General features: G+C 43.0%; 1 protein-coding gene across 2 annotated transcripts in view; it reads left to right on the top strand.

The window, feature by feature from the left end:
• Window positions 1-3,808: 3,808 nt before the first annotated feature.
• The window catches only part of ATR (ATR checkpoint kinase), a 566,179-nt gene continuing 555,763 nt past the window's right edge, over window positions 3,809-14,224 (top strand). For both annotated transcript variants that reach the window (XM_086943714.1, XM_086943713.1), the window contains exon 1: window positions 3,809-3,924. In XM_086943714.1, coding sequence (XP_086799840.1) covers window positions 3,866-3,924 — 59 coding nt within the window. In that variant the 5' untranslated portion in view covers window positions 3,809-3,865. The remainder of the gene's footprint in view (window positions 3,925-14,224) is intronic.

Genomic DNA, 14,224 nt, shown 5'->3' with positions numbered 1-14,224 from the left:
CCACAATGGACGATATAATAGCCGACGTGAATGGCTCGAGATGGTTCTCGAAAATCTATCTCAATGCGGGCTACCACCAACTGCCCCTTGCAGAGGAAAGTCGCTTTATTACTACATTCAGCACCCACCTTGGCCTCCGGCGATACAAACGCCTCAACTTTGGGATATCTTCGGCAGCGGAGGTATTCCAGAATACCATCCGAGAGCTACTGTCAGGATTGCCGGGGGTAATCAATGTAAGCGACGATATCCTAATCCATTCTGCCACCGCATCCGAGCACTACAAACATCTGCGGGATGTGTTGAAAAGACTGAGCACATATGGAGCAACCCTCCACAGAGACAAATGCCAATTTTTCCAATCTTCAATCGAGTTCTTTGGTTATGTTTTCAACCAGGAAGGGGTCCAAATTGATCCAAGAAAATCAAAATCCATCAAGGATGCCCCCGCGCCGAAATCTCCAACGGAGGTGAGGAGTTTTCTCGGAATGGCTACGTACTGTGGCCGGTTCATACCAGGCCTGGCAACCCGCAGTGAACCCCTCCGAGCACTAACGAAAACGGACGCCGCATGGACATGGGGCCCGAAGGAAAATGATGCCTTCCAGGGAATAAAGGATGCCCTCCTTGAGAACGCAACACTATCGTACTTTGAACCCGCCAAGCGGACCGAGGTAATTGTGGACGCCAGCCCGGTGGGCCTAGGGGCAGTGCTGACCCAAGAACATGAACCGGGGAAATGGATGGCCCTGACATTTGCCAGCAAGGCATTGACCCCGACCGAAACCAGATATGCACAGATAGAGCGAGAGGCCCTGGCAATCAAGTGGGCCTGCAGCCATTTCCACCTTTACCTGCAAGGACACTCATTTGTGATGGTGACCGATCATCAACCCTTAGTGCCACTCTTCAAGGGCACCGCCCCACATCCGCCGCCATGCATCGAGAGGTGGGTGATTCAGCTGCAAACATACGATATGGAAGTGGTATACAGACCAGGAGCCAAAAACCCGGCTGACTACCTATCGCGCCACCCCCTACCTCAAGAGCCAGTAGCTGCTGACAGAGACTGCGAAGAGTACGTCCAGTGGGTAGCACTCACGTCCTGCCCCCAGTGCATTACCATTGAGGAAATCAAAGAGGCGACAGTGGACGATAACCCATACATGAGGTCGCTGCAAGCTGTACAAGAGGGGTCCTGGACTGACTACTTACACCCCCCCAGCACCTGGACGGCATCGGATAAGGAAGCCCTCACGAAATGTTGGCACGTCCGCCACGAACTCAGCGCCACGGAAGAGGGCGTGCTGCTGAGAGGGACACGCCTGGTGATACCAAAACGTCTTAGGTACCGAGCCACCCAACTTGCTCATGGCAGCCACCAGGGTGCCACGAAAATGAAGGCGCGCATGCGTGAGAAGATGTGGTTCCCCGAACTAGAAACCACGGTGGAAGAATACGTAAAAAATTGCATGTCCTGCCAGTTGACCAGTGATCCCGAAAGGCCGGTCCCCATAATTACAGAGGAAGCATGCACGACCCCCTGGTCTAAAATCAGCGTGGATTTCGGAAGTTTCCCGGGAGAGGGCCACACCCTGGTAGCCATTGACTCATACTCTAAATACCCCGTAGTGGAAAGAGTATCATCCACGGCGTTCACACACGTGGGGCCAGCGCTAGAGAAAATGTTCTCCCTGTTTGGATTCCCCAACGAGATTAAAAGTGACAATGGACCACCGTTCCAGGGAGCGGAATTTGCCACGTTTTTGAGAGCCAGAGGCATCACCCACCGGCGCATCACTCCCCAATGGCCGCAAGCCAACGGGGAGGCGGAAAGGTTCATGCGGACTCTCAATAAAATGTTCAGGATCGCAGTAGTAGAAGAAGCTGACCCGGAACAAAGACTATATGAATTCCTGAGAGAATATCGAGGAACCCCCCACTGCACCACTCAGAAGAGCCCGTGGTCCCTCATGTTTCAGGGCCAACGTAGAGACCTCCTTCCCACCTCCATAGAACCAACACCAGCTAGGGACGACATGAGGGAGGTTCAGGAACGTCGACGCCGAAACAACCTAAGAGCGAGTCACAGACGTAGAGCAACTCCAAAACAATTACGCCAAGGAGATCGGGTAGTCATCAGGAACAGACGCCCAGGTGGAAAATTTCAGACCTTCTAGGAACCAGGCCCGTGGACTTTAACCAACACGAAAGGAACCATGGTGACTGCCAGCAGAGGGGGGGGGAAGTATCGAGGAACACCTTGTGGTTCAAAATGGTCCCCCCTGGCCCGAGGGTGGACACCGAAAATACGGATGGAATCAACGAGTCACCCCGAGCCACGACACAAGAGGAAGGAGACAATTCAACAATCGACACCCGAGGGCCAGTAACGGAGCCGGGAGGGGGACTCTCAATCATGTCCACCCCCATCCGGAATCCATCACGCAGCGGGGAACAAAGGCCAGGCCGTACCCCGCGATACAGCCTGAGGCCCAATCCCCCTCCAAGCCAGAGACTAAAGGACTACGCCTGTCAGCTGAGACCCTGAAGCCGTCACCCAAGGGACACGCAAGTACAGAGCGTCTAACCAATATTTATTACAGTATTATGAACATTCATGGTTTGAATTTTTCTCAAAATTTTGTGTAGTTGGATAGAGATGTAGTGCGGTTAGCACTCTAGTGGACGCACGCAATACGCATCCATGCATCCGCAGGCCAGGCGTGGCCTGCGGGGTTCAATAAAAGGAAGGCGTGCGCTTGGGCACGTCACTTCCGACCAGGATCGAGTGTGTGGCTTACTGGCTGGCGCTGCGCGTTGCCACCCCTGCGCAAGCGACCAGTCACACCTGGCAGGGCCTACATCCTGGCATACTACAAGTAACCGAGCAGTGGGGACAGTTCGTCTGAATCTAGTGCCTATCAATAATACTAGAGCACAGCGTCACATGCAAATAATGCGTATGTGTACAATGCTGTATTCTTAGATTGCACGGTACCTCAAAAAGCCTCCTCTATATTACTAAAACCATGCATGCCAAACTGATCCCTAACTAACTCTTGTGTAATATAACTGGTGTTCAAGTAAAGCGCTGGAATACCTTTGGGTCGAATTCGCGCTATATAAAACGGCAACAAGAAAAATCATATATAACTTCCATTAATCTAATATACCACAAAGAGATTTAAGTGAATGCATGTAACGGTTTCCCAGACATCGCAAGATTAATCCAAATAACCAACAATAAACTGTAACCAACAATCTGAATCTTGGATTCCGAGAGCAGCATAACTCTAGCGTAAAGCGCTTCAACGCTCGCCAGGGTTAGCAAGTGCTACATACATTCAATTACAATTAAAAGTCCTTGTACATCGATGCTACACATATTCAATTGCCTTGTTTGACCAGCTATGTTACTTATTAAAAATATGTTTTCATTTAATTGATGTTGGCAGACCTTTGTACTCATTCGTGAAACACCAGTTGCAAATGCGTATTAACAAAACACGGCACGGTTAAATGCAATGTATAGCGAAATTCCTGTGTCCTTCTGCATGAAATCCTGCCGCATGACGCCCGAGAACGTCTTCAATATGTCCTGTCAGTAGTACAGCATGGTATCACTTAGCAGTCTAGTCTTTATAACTCTGCGAGCAGCCTGCGCTGTAATTCCGTGAGCGAGTAAGCCCAAATGTGTCACTGTCTCTGATTCGATTGTAGTGGAAACTATGATCACAACAGCAGATCTAATTGGTTCCCTGGACTGCAGGCTAGTATTCCGAATTTTTCGGCGCTTCTGAGGGTTGCCGCTGCTTCCGGATCAGGATCTGAAAGTTGTGTCTGACAGCAGGGAGCCGAAAACATGCTGGAGCAGGGACTGGAGATGGCATCTATGATCCCGGCCTTGAGGGAGCTGGGAAGGTGAGTATCTGACACTGAATGTCAGTGTGTGCAAGAGTAGCAGCTGTATCGAAGGGTGGCAGCAGGAAAGCGAGTAGCAACAGGGGTCCCAACCTTTTTTGCAAGAGGAAAAAGAGGGTGTTACAGAAGTTCTAGTGAAAGGTAAATAAATAGCTACTATACATTCATACAGTGCAGCGTTTCAGCTAACACCATTTAGCTTTCTGGGACTTGTAGTTTAGCATTTAATATTTTAAGCTTTGGCTCAGAAATGCAAAAGTACTGTTGGTCAAAAAACAGGACTGTCTGAATGCGCCCCGAATGACTTAGGGACACTTTGCAAGGATTGAAGATGGGCAGCAGAACCCTTTCTTTGAGCGATAGGGATAAGAAAATCCCTGATGCTACAGAAATGAGGGGCAGTAGAACCGCAGGGCAGGATCAGAGTAGCAGCACAATAAGGAGTGAGAGTTGCACCAGAACCTGCATGTTAGGAATAAGAGGGCACTAGAAACTCGGTGCAGGAGAGGCATTCTTTGTACGAGACAGAATAGCACTAGCCCAGCGGTATGAGGATCGAAATGGGTAGCAGTTCCCTCCCACTCGTCCCTCATCAGTGCATGGGGAGAAGCAGGTGCTACTCTCACTTAAGGAGCACACTGTCCCCAGGGAAGATATGAAAGTGTTGCAGAACCGTTCGTTGTAGCGAATGAGGTAACAGTTTAACCCATTTTCTATGTAGTGCCTGAATGGGCAAAAGCAATTCTTTTATCGTGTTCACTGTTTTGTCAATTTGCATTTTAGGTTCGACTTTTTTCTTGCTTTTCAGCATATTAATCATGAGAAAGTTTGTCGATGTGTCTCCAGTATGTTAGGTGCATCTAGTGCGCCAGTGAAATTCAATGGGAATTCTGTGGGATACTGTAATACATTCAGGCTCGAATGTCTTCAAGTTTTCGTTTTTCACTATGCACGTGCAGTGCTAGTATATCTTGTGTAGGTGCTCTTTTCGGTCTCTCCATGCCTACTCTGATCTTGCTGGTGTTCCTCCTCGATCGTGCCTTCATGAAGTAAGTCTTGCGTAAGGGACCTGTCTGCATGAAAAAATATAAAGTTAATAGTAATTGCTGGACAATATCTTTGGCCTTATGACATTTGGGTTGGTTTTAAAGGAGGACAATCCCGATAACTTTTAGATCCAACAACTTCTTGAATGGCCTGGTGATATATAAATCTTAAACAGGCTCTTAATGTTAATGATTATGTCCCTTTTTTTGTAGGATCTATTTTTGTTGGCAACAACCCCCCACACCTCTCGTCCATCATGCTCTACCATATAACATACACAGAATACATTGTGAACAAATATAACTACCTTATGCAATAGTTGGTTCGAAGAGGTGTCTCTGCAGTAGCACACCCAGCATGAGCACACATCAATCACACTTTCCAGTCGAGCAACTTAACCCACTACTAGCTCACAGGAGTAGGGCATCCTGGAGCTCCCGAAGCTCAGCAAGCATTGCCGCCGATGCCTGCAGGTCGTCTGCAAGCTTGTTATCTCTGCATGTTTTTCGCATATGGCTCTCCTTGGCCACGTCCTATTCATCCATGTCTTGCAGCCAATCGGTCACCCTCGGAGCTATAGGAGACCACTATCTAATGGCAACCCTCTGCTTAGCAAGTACCAAACCAAAAGGAAAAACTTCCAGCTCAGTTTCTTTTTTCTTTTGAGCCGGGGTTATCCCAGTAGGCACTGTCCAACATACCTGGGAACAAACCACCCTGAAACCGCATTCAAGGTTTCCAAGAAAGACTTCTAAAAAGTATCCAATTTGGGGCACTCCCACAACATATGTAGAAAATCCGCCCCTTGTCTGGCTCAGCGTGGACAGGAGGTCGAATGTCCTGGGTAATTGCATGCAGTGTGGCCAGAGTGAGGCATTACTGGTGTGATGCAGCGCTCCTCCGGAAATAATTTCTAAATCCATGTCACCTTTACCTGAAGTGCAACTTCTAACACATTCTCAAACAGTGGGACCCACAACACTGCGAATCATCCAAAAACACTTACACTCTACTTCATGGATCGGAGAAATTCAAAGTAAGAGCTGCTGTATCATAGTGGAGTATCTAAAAACAAAAATTCAATATTTATACTATTTACACCTGCAGTTTAAAATACGTTTACGATGGTTTTCATTTAATACGACATTTTATTTAGACACACCACCATTGAGATCAATGGATCTGCTAGTAAAAAATTAGGCGTAGGAAAACTCAAGACCAGCTTAATTCCCCATTTATCTAATTTTAATTGAGCAAATTCAGCATGTCCAAGATTATTTACTTTATTTATTTCTTTATTTCAAAGAAAACGACATGTGATATAAGGTTTAAATTCAGGACAGCTAGGTTAATTTATTTAAGAAAAACTCAAAGATAGACAATTTCCATTTGTTTTATATAGCAAGTATTAGCAAAAGACAGATAGTTCCCACATAATCATCTATTCTCCTAACATCTCTAACCAAACTCTCAATCTAAAGTGCATCTTCCTGTGAAAAGAATTAAGAATTATGGAAAATCTTACATATCAGGAAAAATCAGCATTCCAGCAGCATCTCTGCTAGCAATCGAAGAAAGGAGTTCCTCTTCAGTAAAAACAGCACTTTTTATACCTTTTTCACTAGCTCTATCTATCTAAAAGTGTAACTTTCAACCTGAATTCGAGTCCTGATTGGACAATTTTGGGGTGGATGAGCATCATCTCGTCATCACAAATTATTTTTTTCCTTCGGTCCGCAGTTTTCTAATGGGTCCATTGTTTAGCCAGAGTCCGGCCTAGTCCTGTTCCCTACTTGTAACTTTAGCCTGTATTCCCACGTTCTGTACCATTGTGCTCATCATTTTAGCAGCCATCTGCACTTCTAAGCTAACATGTCCTTGAACCGTTGTTACTCCAGGCACAAGCAGCTCACATTCAGACTTGCGCATTCGTACTTCTTTTTTGGCCACAATAATCGAGTGACTCCATTTTCTTTTAGGCTTCACGAGTCAAAATGGGAACTATCATAGAAAACAAACACAAATAAACCTTAATTTTAAGTGATTTAACCCCTCCCCTGCTGATGACGGAACCGCTCCGTCCTCAGCTGCGGTGGCGCTGTGCTGATGACGGAGCGGTTCCGTCATGGCCCGCTCGACGCTCATGCGCGGCGCGAATTCCGCGCCTGCGCTGAGCGTTCTATTGAGTGGGCAGGCCATGACGGAACTGCTCCGTCATAAGCACAGCGCAACCGACGCTGGTGACGGAGCTGTTCCATCACCAGCATGCGCCCGCCGCATTTCCGCCCCGCCCCCTTAGCACTGCGGCGGAATAGCCGCCGCAGTGAAGGGGTTAACCCTTCTTTTTACCTCCCCCTTACTAAGGTTTTCCCTGTTAATAGTTACCTAGCAAATAGCCACACTTAAACGCAATATACTCACTTTAGCCTCGCGTTTTGTCACAATAACACATAAACAAAAGCACATTTATGCCGCATTCCGCTATCTTAAAGCTGCTCATTAGTTTGGAACATGACAGAATCACATAATTAGTTGATTATGATTGCAACATAAGCAAAATTAGTTTCCTGCGTGTATTTGTGTAGGTGCATTTCTTATTCTATGTTGGTTAATCACACATAGCATTCCATTAATACAAATTATAGTTATTGAAGTATGACTTCTGAAGGGATACGCATAATTTTGCAATTCCACTTCGCTCCATCAACTCCCCCCTTTGGTGATTTATCACCAAATACCTCCCAAAATTTTATTTCAGAACATGTTTCAAATTCTTCAGGTTAGTATGTCTATACTTTAGTATCCTTTTCTCTTGTCTCCTTAAAAATCTTTTCTTGAAACTCTTCCATTTCTATACACCTTTTTCACTTTCTCTTTCTCGTCTTTCTTGGATCATTTTCTTTAATGATTTTCTAACATTTCTTCTTTTTCTGTATATGCAACATAACCTTATCATTAAAATGACTAATATTATCACTGTTACTGGAATTAGTATTTTACCTATAATTGAACTACCTATTTCTTGAAACCAATGTTTCACTGCTGTAAAACATTTCCCAAGTCGTTCAAGAATACCATCAACCTCCAGTGGTTCAATTTCTCTGCAATTCTGTAATACTTGTAATATATTTCTCAATGTTTTGACTTTTATCTGGGATGTATGTACAGCAATGCTGTACCTTCAAAATTCTCCCTCTTTTGCCAATATAATGTCAAGTGCAAGACGATTTTGCATTACCATAGTTCTCATAGCAATCATTTCAGTGTTTACCATTAGGAATCCACCTGCTGTGTCTGTTGACAAACGATCTACTATCGTTGACAATCTTCGAATTCGATTTGCATTGAAAGATATTCCCACTGCTGGTATCAGTGCTCCAAAAACATCACCTATTATTTCTATGACACTCTCTCTTTTTCTACGACTTAAAGGTTTACCTATCTCATGAATTCCATTAGTACCTCTATCTACATGAAAATGTTTAGGAAAGACCTAACCCACATAGCATGTCCCGTACCAGTGGTGAGGTAATCTATAATACACCTTGTTCCCACAAATAAAATATACACCTGGAAAAACAGGATAATTTCCCCCTTTAAATCCCCATCCCCCTTGGATTCGATAAGTATCTTTACACTGACTTGCTCCCACAAAATAATTGTCATACATGGTATTGTCTCTCCTAATCCAAAATTTCCCTAACAATGGAGTGTCTGTTTATTGCTACATTCACATTTCTTTCATCAATGTTTTCATCATTAAATGTCCAATATTTTGATTTTCATGCTTCACTTTTCTTTACGTTTATAAGCAATTCGTCTTTCTTCAACCATATCTAAGAACACCTTTTCTTCTACTCTCATTTTACATGTTAAATTATGTTTAAACGCATAGTCGTGACTTAACTCATCTACTACTAAGAAATATTCTCCCATAACTGTAGCAGTCTTTTTCTTACTCAGTTCATTATCTATTTCAATTTCGCGAACACTTCATCTGAATTGGAATAATGATATTCTAATTTGCCTGTTTGATGAAACAAGCTTGCAATCACACTACACGTGACTCCATATGTAAGTGGAAGTTGATAAGTAACCCCCTCAGAAACAGATGCAGGTAATTTCACACATACATAACAATCACTGGCGTCCATTGTCCTAACATACTCAGTTAACAATCTTGAAAATGTATTATTTGTAAAATTGCTTATAGAACTACCTTGATGTAATTCTGGCCGATATACTTTTTGCTTATTCGGTTTTGATTCCACATCTTTCTCACTTGAACTCACATTATGTTTCAATTTCACTAAATTATCTTGGAAAGGTATAATAATAGCTAAAATTATCCATATCAATATTAATAAACCAGTACATATTAGGCACATCCTGCACCATTTTCTAAAAATAGAACATTTAGTTTTATGATCGTTAGACACCATTTTTTTTTTTTTTTTTTTTTTACACAGCGAGTTTTGCTAACAGATTTTATTCGACCTTATGTCACTTATAAGCCTCTTCTCTTCTAACAAGTTTTCTTTGACCTAATGTCACTTACAACATTTTCTTTCTACTTACAATGCCCCTTTTCTTTTTTTCCCCTTCTGAATTTCAGATTCACTTTCCACTTTGTCCCTTTTGATCAATTACCACTTTTCTTTGTGGCTCAGTTCTTTACTCACTTTTCCCATTTGTCTTTGGGCAGTTCAAGTTTTCTTGACTGCTGTTCACTTCTTCACTTAGAGGTAGGACAATGTATGTCCATTCAGGTGATTTGTACTTCTGATTTGGTCTTCTAACTCTTTTTGGCCTTTGCACAACTTCTATTTTCTTTCCCAATGCCTCCCTTTGACTGGTTATCCCATTGACCCGCTCTTCTTGTTGTCTTTCTTTGTTAACCAGTTTAAATATCAGTCCATCATTTCCTTTAGGCCAATTATCTCCTTTACAAAATGTCTTTGTCTTAGGCCCCGTGGTGTTATATTCCACTCTCCAAGCCCTTTTCCTTGAACTCTTTCGTAATGGAGTTTCATCTGCACTCTCATCAGTCTCACTTTCAGTGTCTTCAACAGTTTCGTTGATAATGATTTTCACAGGGTCTTTCTCCTTTTCAGAGTCAGTTTTCTCTTTTTACAGTTCTTTCACTCTGTTAGGAACATCTCCATAGCTGGTACTTGGAATCTCAATTTCTTCATGAGCTGTTTCCTCCTTTCCAGTCTCAGGATTTTCGTTCCTGCTTTCAGAGCTTCCAGTCTGTCTTTCAGGATTTTCTTCTTCACCAGTTTTATCTTCTCTTTGCTCAGTGTTCTTACTGGTGTCAGTCTTTACCAATTCTTGATCTTCAGAATTCGGTATTTCAGGACTTTCTTCTTCTCCTTCAGACGCTGAACTAGTATCGGATACTTCCAGATATCGACGTTCCTGTTGATCTTCAGTATCTGGACTTTTCTCTGGCTCACCTTCAAAATCCGAATCAGTTGTGCTTTCACCTTCTTCCTTTAAATTTTCAGGTTCAGGCACACAAATTGTGTGGCTTGCATGTACCCATCTCTTTACTCCAGCACATTTGACTGCAGTAGTACTAACCAAAACAACTTTTCTTGGTCTCTGCCAATGAGGTACCAAACAGTTTCTTCTGCAGTGTACCTTTTATTCTCACCCAGTCTCCAGGGACTAGATCATGTGCTGGACTTTTCTCTTTGGTGTTTGATTCAGTTCCCACCTGATGGAACACAGAAGTTACCACGTTAAAAAGGTTTTTGCAGTAATCCAGTATGATGTCATCATTAATTGTTAACAATTTACCAACTGGTACATATGCTTGTCTCATCACCCTTCCCATCAAGATCTCATGTGGACTCAATCCAGTTTTCCTGTCAGGAATGCTTCTTAGGGTCATCAAAACAAGTGGCAAGGCATGAGGCCACTTTAATCCTGTCGCTAAGCACATCTTTGCAGTTCTGTTTTTTATTGTTCCATTAACTCGCTCTATCACTCCTGAAGCCTCAGGTCAGTAAGCACAATGCAGTCTCTGATGAATGTCCAATGCTACACATACCATTTGTATGAGTTCATTTTGAAAATGGGGGCCACGATCAGTTTCAATCGTCACTGGGAAACCAAACCTAGGTATTATTTCCCTTAAAAGTAGTTTTGCAACAGTTAGCCCATCATTCCTTCTTGTGTGGAAAGCTTCTACCCATCGAGAGAACTAACAGATGATCACCAAAACATATCTGAGTCTGTTACATGGCGGAAGCTCAATGAAATCCAATTGCATTCATGTAAATGGACCTCCCTCCTGTCCTATGGTTCCCAAACTCACAATAGTTCTTCTGTTTGGATTAAATTGCTGACAAACAAGGCATCTCTGACACAAGCTCTCAGCTATCATCCTAAACTTGGGATTATACCACGTCTGTCTGAATAAGCGAAGCATGGCACCTCTCCCAATGTGAGCTTGACCATGGTACATTTGGGCCATATTTGAGATCATGCTATCAGGCATTACTGGTCTTTCATCTTTGTAAACCCAGATTTCATCTTCCTCTCTTTGTCTATATCCTGCTTTTAACCAGACATTTTTCTCTTCCTCATCAGCTTCTTCCTGCATTTGCCTCACTTCCTGCCAAGTTTCAACTACAGTTGTTAGCATTAAAGGACTTGGAACATGTTCTTTCTCTCTTTCCTTATTGATAGAGGCAAGATTTTTGGCACAGTATTTTGCAATTGAGTCTACATACCTGTTACCTCGGGTGATATAGTCATCCCCCTTTTTGTGTGCTGCACATTTTACCACAGGCAATTTGTCTGGCAGTTGGATGGCATCAAGTAACATTCACACAAATTCAGCATTACGTATGGGTGTTTCTGCAGAAGTCAAATAACCTCTTTGGGACCACAGCTGTCCATAGTCATGAACAACTCCAAAACCATACTGACTGTCAGTCACTATGGTCACTTTGATTTCTTTTCCCAACTCACACGCTCGAATCAGGGCAATCAACTCTGCTATCTGAGCAGAACGACTTCCTTTCAAACAAGAAGCTTCCAGTACATCTGCCACCGTACAGACGGCATATGCTGCGCTCAAAACACCCTCATCTGTTCTCAGACACAAACCATCTACAAACATCACATAATCAGATTCAGGCAATGGCTCTTCTCTAATGTCTGCTCTTGGTTTGGTACAATATTCAAGAACATCTAAGCATTTGTGATCAACTTCATTTTTCACTTCTGTTTCCATTGTGTCAGGCAACAATGTGGAAGGATTCACATTCACGCATCTAGAAATTGGTAAATTTTCTGTTCCAAGAATCACCTTTTTCATATTTGGTCATTCTGTTGCTGGTCAAATACTGTGTTTTTGTTCTAGTGAGAAGAATCTCCACAGAGTGAGGTTCATACACTTTTACAGGAAATCCCATCACTATTCCTTCACTCTGTTCCAGACTAACGCTTATGGCTGCTACTGCTTTCAGACAACCTGGCAATGCTTTTGCAACAGGGTCCAAAACAGCTGAGAAATACGCAATAGGTTTTTTCAGTTTTCCATGTCTCTGAATCAGTACAATGCACATCCTTCTCGTTCACTACAATACAGTTCGAATTCCTTTTCATAGTCAGGCATCCCCTAAGCTGGTGCTTCACATAAACTGGTTTTCAGCTGTTCAAATGCTTCCATTTCAGTCTTAGACAGAATTATAGGGTCTCTGATATCTGCTCTTGTTAATCTCTGTAGTGGCTTCGCAATCGATGAAAATCCACTAATCCATTGTCTGCAATACCCCACCATTCCTAGGAACATTCTCACTTGTCTTTTGTTTTTTTGTGGCTGCATTCCCTGTATCATTTTGATTCTTTCCGTAGTAACTTGTCTAATTCCTTTTGGCAATTTTATATCCTAAGTACTGTACTTCTTTTTGACAAAATTGTAACCTTGACGGAGACACTTTATGTCCCTCTTCAGCCAAATGATTCAACAATGCAATGGTATCCGTTACACATGCATCTTTTGTCTTTGATGCCACAAGGATATCGTCGATATATTGAACCAATACAGACTCTCCAGGCATGTTCAAACTCTCTAATGATTTCTTTAGCAATTGATTAAAGATAGATGGACTTTCAGTATACACCTGAGGAATTCGGCACCATGCCATAATACGGTCTCCAAATCGGAACGCAAAAATTGGCTGGCTTTCTTGGTGCAATGGAACTGTAAAGAACGCATTACACAGATCAATCACAGTGTACCATTCTGCATCATGGAGAATTTGATATAAAATCACTGCTGGATTTGTTACAATCTGACAACATGGCACAACTATTTTATTAACCTTTCTCAAATCCTGTACTATCCTAAAGGTTCCGTTTGGCTTTTTCAGTCCTATTATTGGCGAATTACAATGACTACTCTCTATCTCTCTTAGTATGCCTTGTTCAATCATTTTGTTTATCACTGGGGTTATTCCTTCAATTATTTCTGCAGTCATTTTATACTGAGGAATATTCGGGTAACTTGCACCTTCCTTTATTGAGAGTTTTACAGGATCTACATCTTTCATTAGTCCAATATCTTCACCTGTGAAATCCCACACCTCTGTTATTACCTTTTTCAATTCATCCGGTATCTTTTCTCGATCAAATACAGGAAACAATTTGTTTTGTTCTGCCTCAATCATAAGCATAGTCATTTTGTACAGACTATCTTCATCTCGGGTTTGCAATTCTATGCCATCTGGTGAAAAATATATGGCACAGTTCATTTTACACAAAATATCTCGTCCTAACAAATTTACAGGACTACTATCACACACCACAATTCGATGCATGTCTTTGAAATTTCCAATCTCTCCTTCAACTGGTTGTGTCAAGGATGTTTTAATCTATCTATTGGCAACACCTACAACTTGGATGGAGTCTCCCGAGAGGGGAAGATTTTGGACTGGGTAAGAGTGGTCTGCTTAATTCAGACACTCTGTTCATCACCACCCCCTTTTCTGAATCTTTTTTGGCCACTATAGGTGTGGCAGGGTATACTCAGACATGAGTCCCTTGCTCAATGCACCATCAGGATTCAAGCAAGCCGGGCCGACGACGGCTGAAATGCCAGAAACCGGTCCCCGGAAGCTTGTTTCCTTCCCAGTATAAGAATTGGCTTGGTAGTTTGGTTTGCCCTGTTCCCATCATGCACTGGGACAGGAACAGACTAATTTGCATGTAGCCAGGTTCTGAGCTGATATGGTGC

Source organism: Lissotriton vulgaris, chromosome 11 (genome assembly GCF_964263255.1).
Source record: "Lissotriton vulgaris chromosome 11, aLisVul1.2, whole genome shotgun sequence".
NCBI lineage: Eukaryota > Metazoa > Chordata > Amphibia > Caudata > Salamandridae > Lissotriton > Lissotriton vulgaris.
Note: the sequence above shows the minus strand (reverse complement) of the source record. Positions and strands in the feature narration are given on the sequence as shown.